Source organism: Tachypleus tridentatus, chromosome 2 (assembly GCF_004210375.1).
Source record: "Tachypleus tridentatus isolate NWPU-2018 chromosome 2, ASM421037v1, whole genome shotgun sequence".
Taxonomy (NCBI): domain Eukaryota; kingdom Metazoa; phylum Arthropoda; class Merostomata; order Xiphosura; family Limulidae; genus Tachypleus; species Tachypleus tridentatus.
In genome coordinates this window covers 56,617,078-56,644,714 of record NC_134826.1, presented here as the reverse complement: position 1 = coordinate 56,644,714, position 27,637 = coordinate 56,617,078, and the positions used below count along the sequence as shown (strand labels likewise).

Genomic DNA, 27,637 nt, shown 5'->3' with positions numbered 1-27,637 from the left:
GATTTTATTTGACGTCTGCGCATGTGCAACTGAACTGTACATTCCTGCCGATGTAACACGAATGTCACGAGGGGAAATGGTGTGTTATTATGGTAGGGATTACAGTTAAAGCTTAGCCCGATTTGTGGATCTATTTTGGGCTACTTCTTATTTTAGGTTTTCTATCATAAATGAGTAAGTCATTTACTTGTTGTGTGTAGGCCTAGCTAACGTTATAACTAAAAGTTGCTCAGACGAGACCCTCGAAACAGCCTTTTTTACGTTTAATGGATCCAGCAATCGGGTGGTTTCAGCCAGAACAGAGTGGACCAGCGTCGGAACTGTGGCTTAGGATTTGGGAAGCGCAGCAAGGGATAGAAAATATGGATCTTAACAATCGGTGTTCAACGAAGCCAGGGGACTATATTCCTTTAAATGGAATTGGCTTGAATATATTAGACAATAAGAAAGTATTGGATGCAAAATCGGAATATAATAACACATCGGACACTTCCTCTTATAACCGTCCTAAGAGGAAAAGAGAAAATAGAGCGAGTACGTTTGATCTGAACAAAAATGCTCACTTGATAAAACAATATGGCGGAACTCCATGGCGAGCGAAAGATAAAAACTACACGAATGGAATTGTAGGGTGGGTGTTATTTTAAACTAAAATGTTATTGGACGAAACGTAGATTATGGGGGAAATTAGTATTAAGTTAATTAATGGGTTCTCTTCAAAAGTACAGCTTTCTAAAAGTTTTGGCTTATTTATCACTCAAAACTACTTCTGAAAAGCAAGGTAGTGGTAGTGAGAATCTAATAGTAATAATAAGTGACACCCTTGACCGTAGATGATAAATGGTAATAAAATAGTGAATACAAGTTTTAGATTAAGGTGTTGTTTTCAATTCGTTATACATCTTAATCATGACAATCCTGTTTACCAATTCTTATGAGAATTACGTTTCCATACTTAAACCCATTGTGGCTTTAAATTTAATTCAATCGTAAGTTATGTTTGGTGAAAAACCTGCTTATTATTAAGTACAAAAATTTAATAACTTTTACAATAGGGAAATTATATTATTATAGATATTATAACGTTTCCTCCCATAGTAGTGAGTTGTTGGGTAAACTTGATGTGCAATATGTGGTTTTGATAATTCAATGAATTGAAATGTAGCAGACCAGAAATTTGTTGAAGTATTTGGCAAATTATTAGAACAATAATAAATAGCTTAGCATTCTTTACACAGTTTTTAACTTACATCACCATACAATATAATGGCATGCCCATTTTTGTTTCCTGTAGCAGTTTTCTTTCAGAGTTTATTCTCATGATGTAGGAAGCCATCAAATGCTAATGGTGAAGTTTATCTGTAAACTTTGTCTGGTTGTATTCCCCAAGTTTTTTGGCAAGTGTCTTAAATGATTCAGTTTTAAGGTACCTACATTTTTCTTACTATAAGTTATCAGAAATAACACTAAATGGTGCAGAAAAAAAATTGCAGTTTTAGATAGGCTTAGCATATAAAATATTTTATGATGCAATTATAGCTACTAGACAAAACTGAAAGCAGTTAGTACATGAAGGAACTATTACATGTTGATTGTAAAGGAGCCTCATACATACATACATAGTGCACCATTACAAGCATGTACTAACCAAAATTGGTGATACATGTTGATCATTTCTTTCAGCTGGCCGTTTAATGATACTGGCAATTACATGTATTGTGGCTTTTAGATTATTTTGTTAGTGGTATATATGTAAGGCTGGATTTTTTATTGTTTTTTGTAATAGAGTATTTAGTTAGATAACTGTGGTTTTAAGTGATAAAAAAATATATTATTGCTTATACACTTGTTTCCAGATACTGAATAAGATCTGTGTTATCAATCACTTTAAATGCCAAATTAGACATGTTTCTTCTGTATCTTAGTGTTAGATATATATCCAGCAAAAGCCTAACCGAAGCTGTGTATTTACTGTTAATTATTTAATGTACCATAGTATCTGATTGCTTCAATCAAGTGCTTTAAAAGGGAAGTATTCTTGTTGTTGATTTGTCAAAAAAGGTTTTCTTTGAAATTTGCACAGCTTTTTTAGAAAATAGAATCAAGTGGCATTAAAAATTTATTCACTGTTGTAAAAGTAATGTGTATATATTATGCTTGGACTATATGTTTAATGACAATGGTTCCAGACATTATTTAGTAAGTAGGCCCCACTTATTATGATCAGTTTGGTGGAAAACTACCAGAAGCTTTGTCACGGGTAATGAACAAAGTGCATGAAGTTTGAAAACATCTTGAATGGGTAATGAAGAAAGCTTACATGTTTAACATAGTGACAAGTGTACCATGTTTCATCATCTGGCACATGATGGTGACAAAACCTAGGTGAAATGTTATCCATTAAATATTTAGTTGACTAAAACTTAAGTTATTGAAATACAATAATCATTTAGATACTGGTAAAGTAATAATTGTAAGACCAACTTAAATTGATTTAGAAGACATTCAGAATACTAATTAATACAAGTGTTTGATTGAGTGTAATATGTACTGATTGATTTACATGAGGCAGACATTTTTATTTTTAAAAATTATATCTTTATGAGTTTAATTCTAATTTTTTGTGATTGTTGAAAGTTGTTACTTTTTTGCATTAAATCAGTTATTTTGGTAATTTGGTGAGTATATCATGTTAACAAGATTGTTGTAGAGATATAACAGACATTTATTGAGTTATCTTGGATATTATTGAATAATTTTAATGTAAATGTTATGGTGAGATCATAAGTATTTCTATAATTTTTGTAACAGTAGTACTGACAAATGTGTATCAAAAATGGTAGCCTGTGATATATTTTTGTACAATATGTAAATTTAGGGAAGGTAATACAAAACACAAGTAAGATTCACATTTTCAAAAGTGATCAGAACATAGCACTGCACGTTACAACACCAGATAATCTTTATAGGAACTTATTCTTCTGTCTTTATGAGTCTTTTAGAGCTATTTACTCTGCAATAGCGGATGATTTACCTTGACCTTGAAATAATTGGAAGTCTTGTGAAAAACAAAATTTAAATTGTTTTTAATAATAATCTCTTATTTGTATTAATAAAGGTGGAGTCATCAAATTTTTTTACTTTTTATTAATTGTACTGTTGGATGCTGTTTTGTTTTGTTTTTTTTTTTATTTACTGACACTAATTTTTGTTGTATGTATATTTGAAAACGGCAAATTGGATCTGTAGTCTTTTTCCATTTGCCTTGTTCATCTGCTACTACTATGATTGTGACACCTAAATTATGTTGAAAAATTTTGTTATATTATTTGTACCAATTTCAAGTTAGTTTGTGTGCATTATTGTTATTTTGGAACATAGTTGTAAAAACTTATTTTTGTGGGGGGGGAGTATGGTTTAATTTTAATTTGAAATCAACAAGGAATAAGTTGGTCCACCTAGGCTTCCTGATCTACTAAACTAAATTATTAAAGCTAGTCTTTGTTATTCAAATATTTAATAAGCCTTTCTTTAAACTCCCTTAAATTTATAGTTTCCATTGCAGCTGAAGATAAACCATTTCAAAATTTATATTTGTCCTGTTCTTAATATAAATATGAAGAAAGTTATCTTTATAATTTTAACCTGTTCAGTACCATAGACGAGATAACTCATCCAAGCCGATTGGTAACACAGTGCCATAGACGAGTTCATTCATTTTCAATAATACCTAACTTAAACGCTAGATGTCAGCACCATACATGCATTTGACCTACTTACAAAATGTTTCACTTTCGATCCAAAATGGCATCACGAAAAATGTTACAAAATGAAGAAGCATTAGAGTTGTATTTTGAAGTTGGTTCAGAGCTGCCATAGCAGCTGAAATACTTGACAGTCAATAGGTTAAATGTCTCATTCATACTTTTTTTTTTTTTTTTCTTGGGAGGAAATTTCATAAATCTTAATCTGTCCCCCTATAACAATCTTTCCATTCTCTGAACCTGCAATTTAATGTCCTACCTAAGGTAAGGAGCCCAAGACCAAACACCCAATACTTTAAATGTGGCCGAACCAGTGGGCTATACAACACGAGAAAACCTCTATAACCCTGTATTCAGTATTTCTGTAGATACAACCTAAAGTTTTTTTATCCTAACACTAGCAATGATAGTTACTTATATGGCTTAAGATTGATTAACCAGAAGACCATAATCCTTTTACTGAACAACACTTAGTTTTTTCCATCAAAATCATGATTCAGCTTATGATAACCCAGATTAATTACAAAGGGTTAATTATAATTAGGTTATCTACTACTGATCTGCTGAACTCACCAAGTGATCAAAATGTAAAGCAGTAACAGCAGGACCATCACAGCCAGCAGCAACATCCGTTACCATAATAGTTTTTTTTAACAAGATCAGAATTGATTTGATAACCTTTATTGGCATAGTTTCCATTGAGTAATTGGTTAGGATATGAATACTGAATAAATCTTCACTAACAAGAATTGAAGAAACAATAGTTTAATCAAAATAACATAATCATTATCATATCTCAAAGGCTCTACTCCCATGCTAACATCTTGCTTATCTGTAATATATCAGAAAGTACTTTTAATTTTTACATTTTCAGCCAAACCTTCATATATTCTTTTCAATTTCCAATATAACCAACCCTCTGGGTCTCCTGCGTCTCTCATCATAACAATAAATTTAAACTTAACTTTCTAATTCTCTTCTACACTCTTATCCTTTTTACCCTTTATGAACTAACCTAGTTTTTCATTAGGATCCACCTTTTCCATTTTTACAACAGTGTACATCTTGAATATTTTTTACGTTTGATAAGTATCTTTAATTCATTTGCCGAGTTCACGACATTCAGTTCTGGTCACATCCTACTGGAAGTTGCTGTTTTTTTTTTAATTTGTAGACAAAACTGTGTTATTACTTTATCTCCAGTGAAACATCAAATCTAGTTGAGCAGTATTCACGTACATTCTTCAGTTACCCCCTTTTCATTCATTTTAGTATTAGAAGTTAACAATAAACCTAAAATAACAGTTTCTAGTAGGTTCCCTATTCAGTTGGTGAAGAAAACCAACCTGAACAGTTTCTAAAAATCTGCATGTCTGACATTGAAACCCCATAATTATGACCTTAATAGCCAAAATATTGTTTCCTTTGTAGTGTTTCATATCAGTATCTTCTGATGGTCTGTTACAAATTCAAACTAATTCTTCTATGTTTTTCATTAGAAATGTGATTTATGGTGAAGGTGACCAAAACAAATGTTATCTCGCACCCCCTAGAACACTATCTTGTATCCCCAAGGGGTACAAGCACCCCTGGTTGGGAACCACTGGTATAAATCATTAGCTAGACCAAATTTGGGTATATAAGGGTGCTATTAAGGATAATACCTGGAAGAGAAGGGTTGTCATACAAACACAGGTTAAGATTTCTGAAAATGTCTCTTGATTTGATTTAGATATTGAAGATTGTAAATGGAATTGTTAATATTAACACTTCATCTTTTTTTCCTGTTTAATAGTGATATTGGTAAGCATGGGGAGGCACAAGGTTTGGAAAGGTAACAGTGAACTTTAGCTAAGACAATTTTATTTTGCTAACAGTGTTATTGGCCTTTTGAATGGAGGAATAACTTATCTTCAGATGTGATAGATGCATTTACTTTAAGGGAATTTAAATGGAAGGTTTGAATTATAAGGGTTGGCTTTGAGTGATTTATTCTAGAGTTTAGTATAGTAAATGGAATTGTCTAAATGGACCAACAGGTTGTTTCCTTAAGGTGAAAATAATGTTTGGCTCAGAATTGTAACATTTCATTTTGATTCTTAGAAATACTATGGTACGTTTATGTATCGACAAGTAATGCTATTTAAACCATGACTTTACTAAATGTAGCAACTTAAAATGTTATATTTGTCCATGGTTAAAGGGCAAATCTAAGAACATGAAGCTTTTGGATTGTTCTAATATCTTTTATAAGTTCATGTTGGTAGCTCACTTAAATGATAAAACATTGTGCATCACGTTGAGTAATAAAACTGTAAAAATATGTACTTGATTGGCACTAGGAATATTGCAATGATTTTAGAACCCTAGATGAAACAACAGTTTCTTTCATCCTTCCATGTGTAAGGATTTCTTTCACTTGTATTGTCTACTAACTTATAGATTACCTGACTGAGTTGCCAAACAATCCATTATCAGAACTTAGTACCGAGATCAGCTTTACAATGGGAAAGAGGTATTTTAAGCAAATACAATTGGAACATTTTCAGCTCACAGGAACTGGTCAACTTCAGGCAACATATGATTAACAGTAATTACAAATTAAGAGTGTAAACATTATTCTTTGCAGTGCACATATAAAGTTAAAGTATGTAATACAAGTGTAAATAATAATTTACAATCCACAAAACAAAACAAAGTGTAGGGTGTAAGTACTTGGATTATAATTAAGACAAATGGAAAGGAGTTTGGGGTATTTGTTCAAATAAGGCTTTAATCATGTGGTGGATGAAGCTTTTGTGAATGTTTGGTTTCTTTCAAATGTTCAAAAACATAGGTTGATCCTTTAGAATCTTTGATCATTGTGTTTATTTCTCTTTCAATTTCAGCTAAATAAGAGGGTTGTATTAAACTCTTGAGGTATGGAATTAAACCAGTGTGACTTAAATTCTTGTAGGAAGGTGGTAGGTGGAGGGGGGAGGTAGGAGGTGCTGAGTGGCAATTTCAAACTTAAAATGCTTAAGAACATGTATAACAAAAAAAGTTTTAAACTCTTAATAACATGGGATATTAAATAAAAACCAAAATTAATTTATATAAATTGTCTGCAGTTTTGGAATAGCTTTGTTTCTGTTTTATTAGAAAGCCCTTAGTATTATTTTGTGTGTGTTTTATGGTAACATACTGTTTTTATTTATCTATTTTACTTGATCTATATTGGTTGTTTTTAAAACATCAAAAATTACAAGTTTATATCCTGAAAATAAATAAAACATAATTTGATGTCTGTTTTGATCATACATGAATGTGTATCCAGCTGTATAACATTAAACATGTTTAACATCAGTTTACTGTTTCATTATATATATTTACTTCTAAACTCAGTTTCTTTTCTCAATGGTCAGATGTCACATGTCATAAACTATCAACTAAAGTAAAAGAAAAATCTCACACATAAGTAGTAGATTTACATGTGTATGGACCAAAGTTCAACACAGACTTTCTGCCATTGATCATACTCAGTTACATTAAGAAAATTTGTTTCTAATAATCTACATAGTGAATTCCTTGACCCTAGAGGTCACTGGTAGCATATACGTTGCTTTATCTAGATGAACTTCCTCATATTTTTTTTTTCTCAGTAGTAATTTTAATATCCTTGACAAATTCATTTGGGAATTAGCAACTGAATGTAGCTACTGAAAACCTTAAATATTTGTAAATCATTTGTGCATACTTGATATCATATATGTAGGTTAGGTTTTAAATGTTTTATAGAAGTACTGTTCCTCATTACCATGCATTGATGTCTGTGTGGTATTTAATTCATGGGGAAAAAAATAATATATTACAGAAATTATTTGAAGATAGAATATCTTGCACTTGTTAATTTTGATTCACATGAAATGTCATCTGTAGCAGCAGGGTTATATGTTAAAAATAAGATTTGGATTTCTTACTGTGTTGTGTAGTACTTCCCATAAATACATTTTCTAAAGACAATAAAGAAAGGACAACCACGTACAGATTAACTGCTTTCTTACCTTGAAGTTCCCGTAACACGTACAGCTGTATAAGTGCTTAGCAAACGTGTTATCTTTTAACATAAAGAAGAGCCACTGATATTGGCATCTAATGCTCTCTCATAAAAAACAAAGCAAAAACAATATGAACACTAGCTAGAAATATTGTATGTATACTCAAACATTGTTATTTTTTCATATGCATTATGAAAAATGTCTTGTACTGATAAGGTCTGTGAATATTGGATGGTTGGTTTGTTGTTCATGCACTGTCAAACTCATTAAATTTTGGCTTGACTGTGGTATAAAATTTAAGTTTTGTCACTAACAGTTAACGGTTTAAAAAAAAAGTTTAAAGTTTGCATATATTCTACTTACAGACTTGGTGTATTTGTGTCCCTTACAAATAATATAAGGAAAATACAGGCAAAATATAGTTATATAAACCACATATGATTATTTTAACCTTGTGTTGTAGTTTCTAGACGTATAATGTTATTTGCATAGTTTGACAATAGAATATTGAAATTTCATTATGTATGTGTAGTATGTGATATAATTAACTAAATATTAATACTCTTAAGCAGAGGGTAAAATATAACACCCCATATAAAAGAACTATTTTATTAAAATTTATAATTATATAAAAAGTTTTCCCATCAAGTCCCCATATTTTTACAAACATGTATTTAAACTTTGAATGGTGATTATTTCATACTCTTTTTTTTTTTAATGTAGTAAAGTCACTTTGTTGATGAACATGTTAAATAGCTGTCTTGAAGTAAACCTTGTTTGTCTACTAGTCATTTGATAGAGAACTTAAACTTTTCTTGTTGACTGAATTACTAATTATCAGAATAACCTACTTTTCTAGGACTATCTTCACATTACTGTTTGTTATAATTTCTGAGTATTTCAATTGTTGGTAATTAAATTCTCTTGTTAGAGCAGTAATGCACTGTTTCTTTTTTATCATTGTATTTAAGAAGTCTATTTTCACAACAGCAATATAAAAAATAAATCATTGATGTTTCTTGCTGACTTAGGTAATCGTGTGTTTTAAGTGCAGCCAGGATAATGGTTTATAACTGTAGCCTTTTTTTTTTTTTTAAGTTAAAGCACAAAAGAGTGACTTGTAAATGTGTGTGTGTACATTAACCATAAATTTTAAGCCACAAACAAAACACTAAAATTAAACAAAATACACTGCTTATTTTTAAAAAAGATTCTAGGGTACAAGCTACAACATGATTATAAAATGTATTCTAGGTTTTGGAGGTGGCTGAGGAAATAGGACCCACATTGCAGTGGGTGTACACCATCTGTCAGTCTCAACCTCTAATTCTCTAGTCTCACGTAAGGTTAGAAATTTAGAAATTAGGAGAGCAGGATGTGGGTGCTCAAGCCCACATCATCTCGCATCTGTATCACCCTTCATTACTTTCAGACAGTGATGGAAAGGTAACTGCTAACTGCCAAGTTAATAAGAAAAAAATAGGAAAATAAGGTACTGACATCTGGTGGTAAGGAAGATAAAACTTACCTCTTGAAGTTTGCATTCCTGTTCGCAATATGGTAGAGGCACTAATTCACACGACATCAGTAAAGTGATAGTTCACTGTGACCGTTTTGCTTTTATATGCAGCTCAAGGTGTACATCCACATGAAGTAGTGCCAAGTTCTTAAACTGTCTTACTTTTAACTAAAACTAATTTTTAGTAAAATTTCTCTCATTTTGCTTTCTTTGTATTTATTACAGAATAATTTAATAATTTTATTTAATCCATTAATTGTTAATTTTTTTATCAGTATACCAACATTATTCATAAAATATTGTAAATTATTACAAATTTTACAATGTCTGAATAACTGAGAAGTTATAATGTTTATAATAGATGAGTGTGGCACGTTACTATGAAAGGAGGGTAAACCATAAATTGGAAAATCAAAATCTTGTCTTTTGTCAAAAATTTATATTGATATCTTTTTTATCAATTACTTTATTACAAAATCTAAATGTATATCTGTATTATAATCTTGGTTAATAAGCAAATGTTTTGTTTGTGTAGATAGAGATAACAGTAAATCATTAATATTCTAATGCTAGAACATTTTTGAATGTGAACTTAAAATGATTGTGTATTTCATTAACCACTATTCATTGTGTAAAATAAGATGGAAATATATTAAACTTCTGGATGTCCACAACTGTTTATTTCATACTACTTAAAGGAATTATTAATACTCATAGATCTGTATAAGTGTATCCATAATTATGAGTTGATACTTACAAATAATTTTATCAAGGTATCATAAAAAGAGCTGCACAGTCCTTTTACTCTATTCACCTGACCATGTGGCTTTAGAGTCAGATGCTGTGCTAAATTAATTTGAGTGGTTTAAATCTTTGACATCCAGATTTTTATGTTCAGAGATTCTAAGCACTAACACAAAATCCTCTGCTAAACTAATCACAATGTTCTTGAACTATCTGCTGTTGATGATTGGAGATTCTACAAACCAGCAGTTGTTGTGTTTAAAGTGAAAGTGTGTGGCTGGAAATTATGTAAGCAAATATTTTGAAGTTTATTTGCATACATGTGGAAATTACTGTTGAACCTGTGTTGTACTGCTATGATATTCAGTGTATCCTGCAATGTACCACTGATTGGTACATTGTATATCATCTTGATATACAAATGGAATTTTAGTGAAGACTGTAGCAGAGGTTCAAGGCTTCTGACTCAGATGCAAGTGGACAATTTTATGTTAAATAATTTTCAGAACCCTACATTTTAAAATTCTTTGTGTACTTAATTTCTTTCTGAAATGTTTTGCTGTGAAATTTGGTGATTTTTTTTTTTTTTTCAAGAAGATTAAATTATACTAGATGTAGATTATCTTCTTTCTAACTTACCCAAGTGTGTCTTTGACAGATCTAACAGGTTTATAACAGTTTTTGTCTTTTTCCTAGTGGTGAACTTCAGCTCTTTTCTCTCTCATTTAGTGTTTAAGGATAGATTAAATTAGAGAACACTTTACTAATGTTGCTCTATGTTTCTCCTAGTTGTACAGATCTGAAGCTTGTACTGAAGTTAATGCTTTATTATCATTTTGGATAAAATTCAGTTATCATGAAAATAAGAGGCAAAACAATGTTGTGAAAAATAGAAAAATACTTAGGGATCCACTTTATCGAGTAGTGTTCTTAGTTACATACTCCTAATTGAAATGATTTGATTCTTCTGATGTTACAGAATACCAGCTATTTAATCAAATTTACATTATAAACTATTACTGGATAGAAATATCAGTCTTGTGCAAAAGCATGAAACTAACATATTTGTACATAGTGATAAATGTGTTTAAAAATAACCAGGTTCAGTCAAGAAATTAAACGCATACTGACATGAACCATGCAATACCTATACCAAGGTATTCATAATTTTACGGACTATTTGTCATATTTTATATTGTGCACAGTTCTGAAGGGTGATTTGAAAAAGAAAAATGTAGTAGTAGACCACTGAAAATTTGTTTACTGGATTGATTTTATAAGATGTTCCAAAGAAACCAAACATTTTTACATGTAAATTTTGCAGTAAGATGTCATTAATTGGTTTATTTATATTATCTGTACGTGTACTAAGATCTCTGTAATTTTGCAGCTTACACGAAGAAATCGAAAACTTTTACCAATACATGATGCCAAGTCCTGAGGAACACCAAATGAGGATTAATGTGGTAGAAAGAATAAAGCAAGTAATCATATCCTTGTGGCCTCAGGCAAAGGTAAAATAATAAACAGTTTGTGGCACATTATGGAAACTAGAACTTTAAGATGCATTTTATACAGTTAAAAATAGTGTGTGTGTGTATGGCAGATGCATATAATTCTTCAAATGCATTTGCTTGGTGTGAAATTATATGGATATGAGAGTAACCATTAGGACTTTGATACAAAAGGTACTTAACAACAAAGATATAAAATTTTTGCTGGTGAGAATTATAAATCAGCATTTCGAAATAGCACAGTATTGAAGAATAATTTTGTGATGAGTTCTCTGCTGTTTATCTTCTGTTCAGAATTTGGTATAAAACTTGTGCTATAATTGAGCACTTTTAATTTTTATATTACACACTTATCCTTTATAAAGGTTCCAGATATAATAATAAATGTACAGGTCCATTAAGATCCAATATTTTTGAGAGGACATTAGAAACTAAATCTTGCATTTTTATAATTAATAGGTTGAGATTTTTGGAAGTTTCAGGACAGGACTCTATTTACCAACCAGGTAAAAATCTTATTTAAGTAAATTCATTTGGTGACTTCAACTTAAAATATACCATTATTACCTTCAACTTCCGGGTTCTTAAAGATATGAACAAAATGTGTTTGTCCAGATAAAAACATAATACAAGAAAAAAGTTATAAATGATAGCTTTATGAATAGCTCAAATAATTGTTGAGAAAGTTAGCATGTGTGTGTATGTATATTAGCCTTTAGATTCATACTCAAAAAATAGTGTATTTAGCTGTGATTCAAGTAAACAGTACTGTACTTTAATGATGACGGTAGCTAACTTTATTGTCATGCTGGTACCACAATGCTTCTCTCTACTATAGGTTAATAATGACAACAGAATGTAACACTTTTATTGAATATCTTATCTAAATTAGAAGTGAGAGAAAAATAACGTGTTCCGATCTAATATAATGAAGACAGCAGGCAACAATAATATATCTTGCAGCAGAGTACAGTACTGTATTATATTTTATTGTATATAAAATTGTAAGGCCAAAAGAACCCTATTGAAATACTGTTCAAAATGTAATTGGCAGTCACAGACCTTGGCAATGTACTGCTAGTAATCTAATTGGCTGTTACAGACCGTGCTAAAACAATGGCAGCAATACAATTGACAATAACAGACATTGGTGAAATACTATTAAAAGTTAACATTTACTGTTTATCAACCCTTGTTAATCCGTTGCAACCAAACATGCCACAAATCTATCTTTGTTATGGCGAAGCTACTGAGGCTGTCTACCACTGTTACTATTTTGGAAACTCCGACTAACATAAAGGCAATTTCTCATAACACCTGCTGCTAACTTTATTTAAATTTTATTTTAGATTAATTGAATGTAATCAATAAGAAAATTCCACATCTCATCCTGCTGTTTTTAGTTTTAGTTCAACTTATATTAAATTATTTGTTGGCTTCAAATTCTTTAGATGAGCAATCAATCTTTTAATTTTGTTTATTATGAATAGGAGTGGAAAATTAAAATTTTAAAATATCCAACACTAATGCTCCTATAAAAATGTACACAAACAAGTAAAGTGATACAAGTTGGATAGATTTTTAAAATATTTTCAGTCCTTACTCTTTCTTGGCATTGGGATCCATATAGCTAAATGAAGCAGCTTCAGCTAAATGAAGTACATTCATCAGTTTTATATATTTGTTTGGTTTTTATATGTCCATGGAATGGACACAACATCTATAATGGTGGTTTTAATTCTTGTTAAAGTTACAAGTTTATAAAATTTAATCTTTACTATTGCCTACAGATAAGTGTACACAACAGCCAATATATGGATCAAATTTTATAAGTTTGTAATTGTGGTTTTCATTCTGTTTCTTTTTAACAAAATTCCTCCTTTGTTTTAAAATTCATAGTTTTTAATAAATCTTGTTTATGTTTTATGTTGTACCTATATAAAATATATGTCACATTTAAAAACTGTCACATGTCTATCCATCAATACTTAGCACCATCTGTTGGGTTGAAAAGATATTTAAGTACGTGCATTATATGTTTATCATTTATAAAAATCTTAATATTTATCAGAATATCAAAAGCAGATATCCAAAGACACAGCCAAATAAGTGATAAATCTTGTGGTAATAGTCATGTGGGTATGTAGTAGATGGAAAGTTAGCAACCTTTGTATTGTATTATTAGTACATGTGTATACAAGTTTTGGTTTTAGGATTTAGTAGGCTGGCCTTTCCACACACGGATTATTTGGAATCCTTACCAGACCCTGCTGTTAAGTACTACTATACATTATATTTGCTATATTGCTTTTGGCAACTGCAACTGTTCTTATCCTATAAACTAAGTACTTCTGCTTAACATATTCTATCCAAAGAGGAAGCAATTGCTTTTGTTACATTATCCTTCTGTACATTTATAAACCTTCATACTATGTAGACCAAGTTCAACTGCTGTAAAGTTGGAGTTAAAGTATGAATTGGGAATAAACCAGTTAATATTTTAGCTCAGTTAGTACAAAATTTCTTTAGTATAATTGTAAAATACTTTCTGCATTTATGAAAATAAAACTACACTGTTGTAAAACTAGTTCTGTGAAGTGTCATTCTTAGAGATCATCAACTTTGAACTGTTTTCTTGTAGTACAGTAGGTTAGTACTAACAGTGCTTATAGAGGTTGTCATGTACACGTCTCTGTGAAATTGTATTAGAAGTTGTCTTTTATGAAATTTTTATATATTAATTAAAATCTTTTTCTAGTTTATATTATTTATTATAGAAGTCACCACTTTATCTGTGGTACATACAGTTTATTACAACGAATCCTAACTGTTACAGTGACATCGACTTAGTTGTGATAGGCAAGTGGGAGAGCTTACCATTATGGACCTTGGAAAAAATTCTGATTGAGAGTAGCATTGCTGATCCTTTGTCAGTAAAAGTGCTCGATAAAGCTTCCGTAAGTGTGCAACTTTTTTAAGTGTAACTGAAGTAGGTAAGCAAGACTGAAGTTATGTTAAATTATTAAGCTGCTTGTTTGTATTTTACTTGAGAGCTACATGAACAATTATATAAAATATAAAAATGTATTGAGCTAAATATAATGAAATAACTAATATTTGAATCTCTGAAAACTTTGAACACAATAGATGAGAAAATAATTTCCTACTGAATATTTGTGTATGTGAAACGAAAAAAAATTGTGGTCTGTTTATTGACGACATTTTCATTTGCATCAAGACCTTGAGTGTTGACATTGCTTTAGTTGGTTATATCCTTGTAGACCTTGGACTACTTTTGATGTGCCTTTTGAGATAAAGAAGATTAACATTCTGACACACACAAACAATTAATTTTACTTGCAGACAGTACAGAGGGAAAAATTACAACACTCTATAGTATCTTTATCTTAGCACACGGTTACACAAAAGGATTTCAGTATAAGGAATTGCCTCTAAAACAGCTTTGCTAAGTTAATAAAAAATAACTAACAAAAATTATATATAGAAAATGATGTAATGGAAAGAAATTAGTAAGAATCTTTAGTTTTCTTACTTTAACTTATTTTTCTTGTATTTAATTTTGTTACCAAACTTGGCTGATAAAATAATTTATTCAATGATCAAGGGAGTTGTTAACTTTGTAAGTGAAATGTGAAGGTTGCTGACCAAAGTGAAAATGAGCAACTTTGACCAACTGCAACACATTGTTTTCATGTATCTAGTTATTTTTTACGACTGTGAATACATGTACTTAAAGAAAATGTAACCTTGAACCAAAAGGATTCGTGTGTGTTTTAATGAAACTTGGATTAACATCAGTGTTAAAAACAAATTAAATAATTATTAACTATAGATAATTTATATCAGCTCACATTTTAATACCACAGTTTTTCTTATATTCATTGAAAAACATTTAGTTACTGGTAATTTGAAAACAGTTTTGATGGTATATATTTCTTATTACATATTATTATTTAGTTAGTACTATGTCAAATGTTAATTCAGACTGAAGAGAAGGACTTTTGTTTTCTGTTATTTATGGCTCGGGCAAAACTTGTGTTGATACCAAGTTGGTTAAATTAACTTATTTTGCTTGGTTTCTTTATCATCTAGGTCCCAATTGTTAAACTGACAGATGCCAAGACAGATGTGAAAGTAGATATCAGTTTCAATATGAATAATGGAGTGAAAAGTGCCCAACTTATCAAAGTAAGTTTTCTAGGTGCTTTATTTGCACTTGCCAATAGTTTTAACATAATACTTGCTCAGTTTTTAAATTTTTGGAATGTTTACAGGAAGTTTTGTTTTGTATTAAGTAATATATATTACACCTGAATTTAGATTAATCTTGTCAAACTTAGGTTCATCTTCTTAATTGTGAAGAATTGCTTTTAATAAAAGTTCACATTTTCAAATTTCTGTTATCCTTTTAAGTACCAGATTCTTGTCAGGTTTATTTATAAATGCACTGTGCAAACAAAGAAAAATATTTAATCATAATCTGCATAGAAATCCATTCACCTGAAAGGCTTTACTTTTCATTCTAATTTTGAAAACCTGTTCTTTTCAGGATTTTAAGAAAAGATTCCCCATCCTTCCGAAGCTGGTGTTAGTATTGAAGCAGTTTCTTCTACAGAGAGATCTGAATGAAGTTTTTACAGGAGGAATCAGCTCATACAGTCTAATACTTTTAACAATCAGTTTTTTACAAGTGTGTAAATTCATCACATTTTTATATATATATATATATATATATATAAATAAATATAATAATAAATTGTTAGAGCTCATTTCATCCAGTGATATTTCAAAGTGTAAATGAAGATAATAGTTAATTACTTTCATGGTAGTAAGTAGTTATCAGGCAAAGAGGCCTTGATTTCCTTAACCCTTTTGTGGTAGATCATGGGTTAAAGGCAGTGTCATCACATTAGTTGACTTGCATTCAGAATTTTATGAATTTATGTTAATAAGTTTGGAATAAATTGTAGATTACGATTGAAACTTTAATATTATATATCATTTAATTTCTTAATTTAAAAGTAAATACTAAAAGAACAAACCTAAATATTGATTTTAGTGAGTCATGTGGTATGATGAATGCAGCACTGGTTAAAATTAGATGTTTGTCATGTCAAAATAATAAGTCTATAGTTTCATACACATTAGGAACTCAAATTACCAATATTAACAAACTAGAATATAAAATAAGAACCTCATTTTTTTTATTTTGCTGAGATATGGCTTATGTATTGAATCAAACATGGTGGTCCCATTCACCTCTTTCCATTTTTGAAAACAGTCTCTTATATACACTCACTTCTTCACTACTTGACATGAATAACCAGTCATAAGCTTAGAACATCCCTTTAGTGGTTTTCTCAGCTATTTTAATCTCTCAGAAAGGCTAACACTTTCTTTCAAACCAATATTTAAAGAAGGTTGTGTCTTTAGTCTGTTGAAAGCTTCATATTTTTTTAAACCTAAATGCATCTAAATTATTAAGCTTAATAAATTATAGTGTAATTCTATGGTATTGGTATATATTTTTGATTATTCAACTGTGTGTGTGTGTGTATATATATATAAACCCAACGATAGATATTAAATTTGGTAACTTCCACGTGCAAAATTTTCAAAGGCTTAGCAACCTCTGTCCAGCAACTATGAAGTTCAAAGATCTTAGGTAGAAGAGATAATAGTTTGTTTTACTTTTTGAGTTTTTGTTCTATGTTTTAAGAAAAATTAGTTTAGTTTATTTCTAAGTAGTAATAATCTATATACGTATATAATGTATAATAATTGAAATGTGATTATGTATTACAAAATACTAGTCCATTAAAACACAGTCAAGACAGGGAAGACAAAAGGTCAGTTTTATTTTATAGGACACATCACATGAGTGCCCGTGTACAGTGTGCCAATGCAAGTTATGTAATGTTAGCTAGGCATGATTGGAAGATCAATATAATAATAAACATATATAGCATTATGAGACTTCAGCTACTTACACTAAATATTTGTATTTTTGTGTTATAATATGTAGTTATCTGAGTAAGAAAGAAATCATTTATATTTATTTCTTTATATTTTTATAATGGTTACAAGGCTCATTAAATAAAAGGACCCCCATCCCAATAATTCAGGTATAGAATATAACATAAAATCTTACTGACAACAAATGTCTTGTTTTACAGATCACACAAATAATATTTGAGATTTGGGGGGAGGAAGAACAGTTCATGTTTTAACCATAATGTGGAATCACTTCGCAGATTAATAATGAAACAAACTCAATACTTTCACAAACGATTCTTTAGCTAAAATATTTCATTAAAAATCTAACAAAATACATGTAATCTTTACTAAAAGTGTCAAATTTTGTGAAAATACACATGCTGTATCACACGTTACAATGCACATACTTAATATGTGCAAATGTGTAGATGAACTTGTGTGTATTATACTGAGCCCATTATGAAAGGATTAAATTATTTTTTAATAGAAAAAAAAAATCATTTCACCCACCTAGAAAACACTGGATGGCATCAGAAATATTATTTATTTATTAGATGGAGAGAAAAATAACATTAAGTAAATTCAACACCTAGTATTCCCAGGTTATCTGCCATTGTGGAGCTAATATGTACTGAAAATGGTTTGGATAGAGAAATATGAAGTGTAAAACTACAAAATTAGAAGTACTTCTTTATAAACGAAATTACAAATTACATTATTTGTTTGTTCAGAAACCTAATCTGTACTGTTCTCGAACCTAGGACCATCCGTCCCTTCAGGCTGACATCTTGGGATCATTATTACTGAAATAACAACACCCAAATAGAATTTTTCACCATTACCATAATAATAATATCCCCCTCAAGCCATCAAATTACATTTCAGTCATACAGCACACACAGTATCTCGTGCCAGTCATAGGCCTATGACACTGAATTACTTCAAACTAGCACTATACAGAGCACTTGACCAATTGTCCTGACACTCTACGTACTTCAACTTATCATTGGGGATAACAGAACCCATAGTTAGTCAACCATCTACTCTACAACAATAGGAATACAAATAGTTTCCATTTTGTGTTGCTGTAATGTTACAATTTTTATCTCCAAGTACTAGTCACTTCTAAACTTTCTGGCTTGCAATACAACTTAGTTTTAATTGGAAGATTTATGTTGCTTTACTTTGAGAGCTTGTGAAGTATACCTGTCCTCTGATTTCCATTGTAAAGCATAGCTATAACTAGATATATCGCTTGTCATTCATTCTTAATGCCATCAATTCCTTGGGTCAGCCACTCACATATTTTATTTTTGCCAAGAATACTTCCACTTGGCTAATCAACCCTAATGAGTAACATCTGGTGATGGGAATTTGAACCTATAACCCACATGTTGATATTCAAGAGCCCTAACCACGATACTGTGCCAAGCCAATTAACTAGAAATATTGTAGCATATCAAGTTTTTTATGTAAACTTTAATCATTTAGTTGTAGATGGCACAGTTTGAAGCATTTGCAGTAATGTTCATTATAACATTAAGGTTTTAGTTTTTACAACATGGTGTGTAATAATTGAAATGTTTACTTAAGGAATCTGTTTTATTCAGTTACACCCCACGTACGACCCCACCTGTCCCACGACAAATCTGGGTACCTTGCTTATAGAATTCTTTGAACTGTATGGCCGACATTTCAACTACTTCAAAACAGGTATCCGTATCACAGATGGGGGAGCTTATGTGGCAAAGGAAGAGGTACAACGGGGAATGTCTGATGGTTCACGGCCATCAATATTATGTATAGAAGATCCTCTAACGCCAGGTGAGCCGTTACTATAGAGAACTCTAGAATAGTCAGACCAGTTTGTACAAAGGTGAACAAACACTAAAATGCTGTTTGCATACGAGTATGATTGATCTTCAGTGTTTTGTTATAGAAAAGTTAACTGTAACTTTATTAATATTGTATTTTGATTTTGCAATAGAATGCATCAACACACAGTGTATACAATTGCATCTGTCATCTAACTAGAACATACAAGTATATTTGAAATTCGTACACATCATAAACAAGGTACATTTTCTGTTTGGATCATTAACAGTTTGTATAAATAGGCAAAAGTTCTCTGCTTCTTAGAACTTTTAATGAATGTATTGTATCAGCTGCTCTGTATGTAACTCAGTTGATACTTGTAATGAATGTATTGTGTTAGCTGCTTTCCATGTAACTCAGTTGATACTTGTAATGAATGTATTGTATTAACTGCTCTATATACAACTCAGTTAAGTATAATCCAATCTTATGTTCTGTTACACTAATTTTGTTGGATATGGAAACATAATGAACAACATTTTCTAAATATAAAAACAGACAAAATGTGTTGCAAATTAAGTTATTTAATTTTGTTTTTGGATTTAATGAAACTTAACCAGGACAATAATTAAAGTTATGGAGGCAGACAAGAATTGTTGCCTTGATTTAATTTTTCATTGAATTCAAATACAAATTTTCTTGTTTCATTATTTTCTCATTTGTGCCAATAAATTTTTTAACAGTCAACCATTGTTGGACTTATCCAGTCACATTTACAGATCCAGTATTATAATTGAGTACTCATTAATTATTAATTGTGAAGTAATAACTACAAACATTGTATTTAATGTTAAATGTATAATTTATTACACATTATGTATTTGATAATTTCATTCTGATACAAATACCTGGTAATCAGTGACATTATTAAACTGTTGTTAATCGAGAAAAAATATTTTAAGTTTCAGTATTGAATTTTCTACTTTAGAAATAAAAGTATGCACAACTTAATAGCCAGTAATAAAAAGTTCATTCTAATAGCAGTAACATAAATTATTGATTCAATGCATTTATAATTTGGCATACAACCATGTTCTGCTCTTAACAGATTGAATATTGTTATAAGAGTCATTAGAATAATGGTCAGATTCTATTTAATTTTATATTATGATTAAACTTTAAGCTTTAGATTAAGTTAATTACTTTCAGGTTGTAGTATTTAAAAGTTCATATTTTATTGTGCAGTGGTACATATTAAATAAACTTCCAAAAACCTATAAATATACTATTAATTTTTCTTTTTGCTTCTTCTCAGTGCTGTTATTAAGCATAAATAAATTCATTTCAGAATTAGACAACTGTCAATTTTATCTGGTTATGAAAATATTAATCAGATTCAATTTTGAGTACAGCTTTTATGGAATTTTTGTAAGTTCTTCAGAAACTAATGTTCATGAAATAAAATTATATACCACTCATAATTAAACGTCAGGGATAAATACTGTTTATTTTATGAACTTATTGTTGAAAGTCTGTGTGTTTGTCGATGTTTTCTAGGAAATGATATTGGAAAAAGCTCTTATGGTGCTCTAAACGTTAAAAGAGCATTTGAATATGCTTATCTTGTCCTCACCAAAGCTGTTTATCCCCGTCCATTACATTGGTTAGATACTAAGCACAGGTTAGTATAGTGTTTTAAAGTTTGCTAGTTGTTTTTTCATATGGTGTGAACTCAATTTTTACCCTTAATCTTTCTAATACTTACTATTTATTTGTGATAATTTCCATGCTTGTGTTTAGAAGTTGATCTGTTTAAAGTTTCTTTTATTCAGTCAGTCTCAATATGTCACCTTTATTTTACTTTCTCGGCTATTTATAAAGCAAAACATCTCTAACAGCTTTTCCACAACGTTCTTACGTTGGCCGTGTTGCAACAGTACACTGAAAACTATTTAGAAATGCTTCGTGGAACCCCCAGTGACCTTCGTGACATCACGTAACTTCCTTTATACATCATACATTCAGTTACACCACCATTCCATGTTTATCTCTGAAGAAGAAAGATTCACCTTTTGAAAGTGCTTGGGTTACAGTTGTTTTTTATCATTTGATATTAAAACTTCTGAGATCATGAATGTATCTCCATGTAGTGAACATGGACCCAGTTTAAAATTTGTTGTTATATATGAATAACTAGACCAGGAAGGTGAATCTACCAGATGAAGTCATACCATCACGTCTAGTGTCAGAGTAGGGATGGTTGTGCTGAAATCTCATGGTTGAAAAGTGGTCTATTGTGCAATATTGTTTAAAATGTTACGTGTACCTCCTCATTTAATGGACTACTCAGCAAACGTAAACAAAGGTGTGCAACCACATTTTCCACTACTTGTCACCAAATAAACTGTAAATGTTTTTCTGATTTTTACCAGAAGTTCCCAAACCTTTTGATGTGTGAATAAGATAGTCAAAAGTGGCACAACCTTGGTTTCAAGACTACTTGAGTATTAGATACATCTATCAATATTTAATCTTGGGATTAGTACAATCTGTTGTAACATAAATTGTGAGAATTATGAACTTTTTACAAATTTAATAAAAAACCTGCCTACCCCTAATACTTTATTTTTATTTAAATGAGGCTGAACTTTAGGATTTTTTTAGAATTTATCAAACAAGTCATCAGCCCAGATGGTTACCTACATATAGCAAGTTAAATGAGGATATGTGGGTTACTGTCTGTAGAATTATGTAAGAGTCAAATTTAACTGATGTGAAATCTGAATATTCAGATGATCAGTTTTGTTGATGACCAGTTGTTTTTACTGTTAAAGTTGGATTATTAATCTTGTTTATAAGATATAGGAGGTAGAGAGAAGGTAGAGCAATAAAAATGTGGTATAAAAGCTGGGGTAATGACCCATAATGTTTGTTTCTTGACCTTCTAAAGGTACTTGATTAATGAATGAGTTATATGTATATTATATATCCAGCTAGACTTGTAATAAATGATAGGATGATTATTTTGTGATCTGATGGGAATATGTGGTTGGCCTTACAAAGTTAATTTATTAAGACATCAAATTGAAGAAAAAGCATAAATTTAAATTGACTGATATGACGGGAGACTAAGACGGTTGACTGATATGACGGGAGACTAAGACGGTTGTAGAATATCAAGAAAGTCTGTAAACAGGAAATTAAGATGTGCAAGGAAAGGTTGGCTGGAAATGTACAAGTTAAGGATTTCTTTAAATACTTTAAGGTTAAATAAAATGTTGAAAACATGGTATGACCCTTGAGAGATGATAAAGGAAGGCTAGTATCTGATAGTTATAAAATGGTTTGGTTTTAAAATTTTGCTTTTTCTTTAGTTTTTACTAACAAATTTTTGAACAGTATTCCACATCTTGAACAACTGGTAATTGGAAATGAGATCAAACAAAATGACTGCATTAATTCTGAGCTGGTTGAGATCAATTTAGATTTTAAAACCTGATATGGTTCCTGGGCCAGATAATATTTCCATAAGGGTTTTCAAAGAGGTTAAAGATTGGATATGAGCCATTAACTACTATTTTGTTGTTACTCCAACAGTAGGCAGGTATCAGAGGATCTTATTGAAGTGTTTGAGATTGTAAGTAAATATAATTGATATCTTCATATTTAACTGTGAGAATACTAGAACTAGGGATAAAGGTATAAATTTTGGCAGATAGGAGTCACCTTCAGCTAAGTTTCATTTTCTAACATGGTGGTTGGTCTTTGGAATTAGTTGACTTCAGATATTGTAGCAGCAGTAAATGTAAATGAGTTTTTTTTGTTTTTTTATTTCAGAGTGTGAAACAGTAGAAGTGGACTAATAAATCCCACATTGTCCCAAAACGTTGTTAACTTGTACCACTTTGTGATACACAAAAATGCATTGATTTTAATGTTGGTGTTAGCTTGAGTAACTTGCTATTTGTGTTGTTTTGTGGTCACAGCTATTAGTTATTAGAATTTTGGTAGGTGATTTAAAGCAGTAGTTCTCTAACTTTAATAGCCCAGTAAATTTTTTCACATACACTATAGTGCATTGATGCTTTCTCACTTTGAAAAAAGATTTTCTGTTCGTGAAAAGTTGCATTCCAAATTTAAATGTTTTAATTTGTGTAAATTTACTTTTACAGAGAATGTTTTTGTTCCATAATTTCGGATATGACTTCTGGATCCTAGTTTGAGAGACTTGTTTAACATTATGTACAGTGTTGCTCTGAATGTTTTCTTTAGCTTGGAGTGGCTTATAGAAGTAACAATGATTATTTCAGTACCTGACATGCGTTTCTTTGTTATTAATTAGCATACTGGGAAGGATCGTCCGTGTAACCGATGAGGTCGTGGAGTATCGACAGTGGATAAGTGAAACATTTCCCCTCAGTGAACGTCATTCTGAAATAATTTTGGATTCTCCTCCTGTGTCCCCAAAGGTGCATGTTTCCATTCTTCACCAGACACTCGACAGTGTGAATAATCTTAGATTACAGTAAGCGATTTCTTGCTGCTTAAATATTTAAATCACCAAGGTAATTTCACATAGTTGTGATTATTGTGAAGTTTGAAATTTGAGCACAATTTAGCACAAATGAAATGCAAAGTGTTTTCTTATGATAATTTGCAACATATATATATCTTGTTAATGAATATATAAATAATTCTGTTATATAGATTTGCATTTTTGATATCTGGGGTTCAAATAATCTATTACACATAACTAAATGTGTTTTTGTTTTATTTCAGAAAAATTGAAACACAAGGGACCAATGATAATGAACGATGCTCTGTTGTGTATCTTGATGGACAGTCATCCGGCTCTTCATCGGTATGTAGTACACCAGCAAGTTCAGGGTCCAGCATTAGCAGTGATACAGTAAGTTTTTATAGGAGTGTCTTATAACCAATGTATATCAGAACAAGCTTGTATCTTATATTTTAAGCACATGTAATAGATGCTGTTTCTAAAATCATAATTTTGACAATGTATGTTCTTAGGTGATAAATGTAAAGATAAAAATATTCTTATGCACTTGTAATTTAATGTATTTGAATATTGAAAAAAACTATTTTAAACATTTACACTGGTCTGTTGAGATGATTCTTTTATGTTACCTTTACCAACCAACACTTCATGGTCAGTGTTTGTTTTATTTAGGATTCTGAAGTCCTTGGTGACCCAGGTCAACAGCATACTAACAGAACAAAATCTTCCTTAGGACAGCAGGCAGTAGGGAACCATATACTTCCTAGTCAACCAGCCAAAGACAACATTAAGGGGCAGCACAATTGGGCACCACAGCAAGCACTTGTCAGTAGAGGCCCTTTGACTAACACACAGTTTTTAGAAAAAGGCGACAAGTCCACATTCCATTGGCCCAAGCAACGCCATCTGTCAAATCTAGTTGGTGCTCCACATCAAGGTTATCCTTGTCCCGCCACACTTGGGAATCAGACAGGTTACTATGGTGGAGGTGGAGGACAACGTTATCGTAGTTTCTCCAACAAAAGGAAGAAAAGTAACAACAAGAAGGATAACTCGAACAAGTGATCTCAGTTTCAAGTATAGCTTTCGTTACTGCCAAATTTCAATTGTTCATATAGAAGAACACACAGTGAAACGTGATCAACTTTGAATGTCTCCAAGACCTATACAGTGGATCGTCGTTGAGTAGAAAGGATGTGTGTTTGTATATCATCAGCATTTCTCTTCATTGTTATCATCACAGAAGTAAAACTACACATACAAAAACTGATACACCAAAGATTACTCATATCACTTAACCAAGCTTTGTGTTTCATTGAAGGTTATCTGTTGGTTCATCTGTTGTTGCACTCCAGAAAGTAAATGTTGTCTATGTTATGTATCTAATATACCATACTGTTAGTGGACTGACCTAATTCTGATCATTTTCTGAGGAATGTGAAGTTAGATCAATAAGGATGCAGCAATTGACATGATAGAAGTGCTTTGAAATCCTCTTTTTCTCCCCCTAAATATTTTTTGTATTTATTCTCATCTGCTTAGTTGTGTTCATGTGTTTGTGATTTTCAAAACTGTACATAGCCTGTATGTACATAAATCTGTAAATAATGTATTACAGAACATTCGTACGATTGGTACACGTGCTTTAAAAAGAGCAAAACGTTTATACTCTTTACTACACCTTAATACAGGTCCATAAACACCTTTCTTGTTTGTTTTCATAACGTAAGATTGTATAAGAAAGCAATACAATAAAACAAGATTAAAGGAAACACGCAAGTTAAATTTAGCATTTGAAAATGCTATGACAAAAATATGTATACACTCATGTATATAAAGTAAAGACTTGATATGGATAGATAGATATGGATAGATAGATATTATTAAAAACTAGAGAATTACAAGAGATAGTTTTCTTTTGTGAAAGAAAAACCTTACTTAATTAACATCTAAAAGTTTGAAAGAAAACAATTTGTCAATGTTATCATAAAGTTGGTTTCAAATGAGCTAACAGGTGTTCAAATTTTTTTTTTTTTAATTTATAATGTGAGTAAATTAACAAATTTAACTCAGTGAGGTTTTGAGCAATCTTTGAGTCTCTTGTTTAAAGTCTCTGCAGTTGAATCCAAAAAAGGATTTGAAGGCTAAGTCAATAAATATTGAATTTGAAAATACAATCTTATAGGTTTTAGTAAGTGCTTGAATTATAAGAAAATATCTATCAGGATAAGCCCAATGCAAAAGTAACCTTGTTTATAGACCTGATTTTAAATTTTTCCACAGCAAAAATTCAGAATGTAATGTACAGAGTGCAACACGAACCAATCTCTAAGAGCAAATTAGAGAAATCTGGATCAAAAATTATTTATCTGTAACAAAAGTTGTTTCTTGTTCTCCTGATGCACTAGTGGGAAAAAAACTTGACATTCATTTAGTTATAGAACCATTTTGAATACCTTAGTTCAGTCTAGTGTTTTTTTGTTGCCATAAGATGCATTTGGTTTCAAACGTTCTGATATTTTCTTTTCAGAATTGCTATTCATTCGGGAATGTTACAAAATACTTTTGCCCAACATAACTCGTGTAATCTTATCATAAACAAGTATGAGTAGTCAGGAAAATTTAAACTGCAACAGATGTGATTTCACTTCTTTTCTCAGTTGCACGATGATTGTAGCTTGCTTTAACGAATGCTGAGCATTTTCTGTTTATTAACAACGTGCTTTTCAAATCAAAACAATTAATATTATGAATCATAACTGCATAGTCTTAATGTCTTGATTTAAAGGATGTTAGGTTACCTTTACAAGTTATTTTACAGCACGTAATATAACTGTATATTCACTCAGTATTATACAAGGAAGTGATGTAAGTTTTCAATATTATGCCTTTTTTTATTATGTTTTTGTGACTGATTATCCACTATTTTGTAATATTATCACAAATGAAACTGTTCTTTTCTTGGATCCATGTCTTAGTTGTACTAATATTAAATTGTTTACTGCATGGTTTTTACTTTATCACCAGTAAATCTGTTTACGTTTGTTTATTCACGTAGAAAAAAATTTTAAAGATAATCGTACTTGAATACTGTGTATTTCTGCATCTATATGATGCAACAACAAAAATTCCTAGTGTTGTGGATACATAATTATGAAAAACCTTATGTTTTAATTTCTCGAGTAAGTACGATTTCCAGCCAAAGTAAAAATGATTTATTTGATTTTGTTTATATATCCTAAGCAGACTTAAGTCATGAATTTGTCTTTCATTTATGGCATTCCAGTAATTTGTGTTTGTATGTTCCATTAACCCTAGTTATAATAACCTAAAAGTTAGCATTGATTGAAAATTAATGGAAAAAAAAACTAAAAGAAATATTGAAAACTACCCAAAAAAATTTGAATATGTTTTACAGACAACTGTAGCATTTGAGTAATTTTTTGAATATGCTTTGCAGACAACTGTAGCATTTGAGTAATTTTGTGTTCTTTGTCTTGAATATTTAACTAGAAATGTGTAGAATATTTCTTATACATGGCAAACTGTCATAAAAACTTACACTTCGTAGTCATTTGAGCTGACACACTACTTAATATGAATTAAAGCAACTGTGCTGCCAGTAAAGGCAAGTAACATATGTCAAGAGTGTAATTTCTTACAGTGAACTACATGTGCTGATAGGATAAACTTTTTTTAGTATTTTA

At 30.7% G+C, this 27,637-nt stretch overlaps 1 protein-coding gene across 2 annotated transcripts; it reads left to right on the top strand.

The window, feature by feature from the left end:
- Positions 1–27,637, top strand: LOC143243902 (terminal nucleotidyltransferase 4B-like). 2 transcript variants are annotated; one of them, XM_076487670.1, is made up of 11 exons: positions 1–631; positions 11,455–11,578; positions 12,038–12,084; positions 14,415–14,535; positions 15,692–15,787; positions 16,149–16,289; positions 19,207–19,420; positions 20,969–21,092; positions 23,754–23,936; positions 24,191–24,320; positions 24,603–27,637. In XM_076487670.1, the coding sequence occupies exons 1-11, from the start codon at positions 267–269 to the stop codon at positions 24,993–24,995; spliced, it is 1,938 nt and encodes a 645-aa protein (XP_076343785.1). In that variant the 5' UTR covers positions 1–266; the 3' UTR covers positions 24,996–27,637. The 2 variants fall into 2 exon arrangements, with proteins under 2 accessions (XP_076343785.1, XP_076343786.1); XM_076487671.1 differs by having other exon boundaries at positions 31–631; positions 24,664–24,827.